Source organism: Xenia sp. Carnegie-2017, unplaced genomic scaffold, assembly GCF_021976095.1.
Source record: "Xenia sp. Carnegie-2017 unplaced genomic scaffold, XeniaSp_v1 HiC_scaffold_21, whole genome shotgun sequence".
In the NCBI taxonomy this organism is placed as follows: domain Eukaryota; kingdom Metazoa; phylum Cnidaria; class Anthozoa; order Malacalcyonacea; family Xeniidae; genus Xenia; species Xenia sp. Carnegie-2017.
In genome coordinates, this window is record NW_025813484.1 from 2,966,514 (window position 1) to 2,969,720 (window position 3,207).

Sequence of the window (3,207 nt, forward strand, 5' to 3'; positions counted from 1 at the left end):
AGAAGCTGGTTCGATTTAGTTGACTCGAGCTGTTTCGAGTCCTTGGTGAGAAGAGGAACATTACTTTTTCAGGTAGGTTTTGACATATTTTTTTGTGTAATGGATCGCTTTCCGAGTATACTTCGAACTAATACGTCAAACATTTGATAAAGTAAATGTAAAAAGTTATACATGAAAGCTATAACACAGAGAGAAATTTAGTGACCGACTTGATGTGACGATAAAGAAGTTTAAGTGACATGGCAAGCTTTAATTTTTCTAGTTTTCATAGAACCTTCATCTGAAAACGTGTATGCTATACTGAGTAAGTATTTTTTACTTCGCACTCCTGTTTCGTAAATTTCTACACGACAGCTTCTTCACAGCAAAGAAAACAAACTAAAATTTATTTTCTTGCCACTTACGTAATTTTTCAAACATTGGCATGTAGCTAAAGATTAATAAACGAAGGAAACAAGTACTTTGTAACTTTGTAAGAGAACATAAGTACTTTGTTTGAAACGGACAAATTCCTAAATAAAATTTTGAGAAACCGAAGACAACGAGGAAGGTGGACGTTTTAGAGCAAGAAGAAAATTGCTTTCATTCAAAATGTCTGGCTTAAAAATTTCCCTGTACATGTTATCTACAATTTGTAAAAATGTGTCAAGCACTGTCATTTACCGTAAAATCACTTTAGAAAATTGAAATATGTTTGAAGATTCCAATCATCTCTATTAACCAAGCGGACATAGGCATAACAATCATTAGGAAACGGGGAAAAAACTGAAAATCGTTTAATATCACTTGATATAAAAGATACATGAAAAAACTATACCTAAATGACAAAGGTTATTATATAAAAGTTATATAAAACAATTATAACTAAACGACAAAGTTATCATGTAAAAGTTACATAAACAATTAGAACTAAATAAAAAAGGTTACTAGTATTAGAAATGACATGGCTAAAGCTTTTTAAACCGGAAACGGATTGTTAGATTTCCAGAGAGATCAAAAACTTCCTCATTTTAACAGAGACAATGCCCTGGTGCTCACATTTTTTACAATAGTGAATAGGAATCAATAGTCTTGGAAACAGTACATATACATGATCATTTCATGATATTTTACATTTCTTACAGTATACTCGACATCAAAATTCACTTTATTCACACTCACATAAAACTCACCAACAATGCCGTTGGGATTTTTGAGTTTCATTGACAAAGCTTTCCATTCTGCGGTGTTTGGGAAGAGTTCGAAACAGTTCGGTTCCCCAAATTTAATTCGCTCAAAGATGAAGTGACATAAGTGCAATTTGTCGTTCTACTTGCAGACTTTGCCTTCTCCATAAAGCCATAAAAAAGCAATGAAACATTCTTGGGAACAAATGATCCGACTAGGAAGGCCGAAATTTCTAATGTATAGTAACGTCATATATACTGTTGGGGTTGCTGCGGCATATAAAAGCAAGCCGAATGAGCCATTCAATCTCTTGTGTTACATCTGGGTGTGCACTCTGGTCCACGCCATACACGCTATGACACACTATTTCAACGAATACTACGATTTCGATGCGGATAGCGCAAACAAGAATCCAAGCCCTTGGACTGGAGGATCGCGCGTTCTGATCGAGGGAAAACTGAAACCGAAGGTCTCGCTAATGATTGGCAGATTAATTTGCGCCATTGTGCTTTCGAATGCAGCATTGTATTATTGCATAACAGGAAATCTACCAGCAACTGTGACTATTGTACTTGGTGTTGTATTTGGACATGGTTACAGCGCATGGCCGTTGTGTACATCACGTAGGGGACTGGGGGAGGCCACTGTATGTCTAGTACTTAATATTTTAACACCATTGGTCGGATACCAGACTCATGATCCAAGTTCCCCATTGGGTAATAGTCTTATCTGGCCAATTTTGCTACCACTTCTACCAATTCAGTATGTACGAATGATGGTGATGAACATGGCTGATTTGGAACCAGACAAAATCACTGGTAAGCTAATGCTTGAATGTTAGGAGCCAATACATACAAAAAAGGATAACAGGTGTTATTCTCGGAGCACATACCAGTGTATCGGTGCAAAGCGTATAGGTCGGGTTTTACGTTGTCTTTTTCACAGGTAAACTAACACTTGTCGCAAGGATTGGTCTGCAGTCTTCGTGTTTAGTTCACGGCGTTGGAATAGCGTTTGCTTACATTTTGCACACGTGTCTTTATGCGTACGGATATCTGTCGACGATAACATTTCTTCTCATGTTAATACCAGCTCCAATAGGACTACGACAGGTTAGCATTAATATAAAGTTATTCTCCACGGTTGTGGCGACATTTAATGTCATATTCACGATAACACAGTTAAATTTTTCATTTTTCGTTCCAAATACATAGATTCCTAACGTGTTCATTCGACCTTGGAAGTTCGACAATCCTTTTTGGAGTAGTCAACACAACATCCTCTCCATGGCCATGGCGTTAGCTGGCATTTTACTTTCTGGCGGTAGACAGCTGGAAAGCAGATCGTGGGCGCTGTGTTTCCCTTTGCTTCTCATCTCGATCTCGGTACCAGTACTTTTTAAGAAAATAGTCGACGCGACCAAAGCTAATGATACGTACAAGACGAAACTTTATATGGCAGCACACGAAGAATAAAGCTCTTTGGACTGGATTTTAAAACAAATAGCTTATAGGTGATTATATTCGTTAAAAAATATTCGCATTATGTAATTTATACATCTTAAAATACAATACAACAATGTTATCTATTAAAAAATCCACTGTGTCTCATTTCGGTAGTTTCCAGTAATTTTTGAGTTAAGACGCTGGAAACATGACAGAAAACATTACGTAGGCAGGTAATGGTAACTCTCGTAGACAAATAATCTAAAAATGAAAAATAAAAGTCCACCATCAACGAATAAAAGCCCAAATGACGAGTCGTTGAGAAGAATTTGGGTTAAATTTTTTCAGACGAAGCGCGCAAATTTTAATCCGAGTTCGTGCGAAATTCTATTTATGATTTGTTCGAATCACTCTTCGGAAGATTGTTTTGAGCGTTTATTCCATTTGGGTGGTATGACTAGACGGCACAAACTTGGTGCCGTACCTACTATTTGGAAGAAATCACCAACACCAACAACGTCAAGAGAGCTGCGTTAGCACAAGTTGCAACTATGATATACTTATATATATTGCAGATGATAAATTTACACAATTT

General features: G+C 36.8%; 1 protein-coding gene across 1 annotated transcript; it reads left to right on the forward strand.

The window, feature by feature from the left end:
* On the forward strand, positions 1 to 2,908 carry LOC124444989. Its single transcript, XM_046995697.1, has 4 exons — positions 1 to 72; positions 1,319 to 1,985; positions 2,113 to 2,279; positions 2,382 to 2,908. The coding sequence occupies exons 2-4, from the start codon at positions 1,352 to 1,354 to the stop codon at positions 2,640 to 2,642; spliced, it is 1,062 nt and encodes a 353-aa protein (XP_046851653.1). The 5' UTR covers positions 1 to 72; positions 1,319 to 1,351; the 3' UTR covers positions 2,643 to 2,908.
* The last annotated feature ends 299 nt before the right edge of the window (positions 2,909 to 3,207 follow it).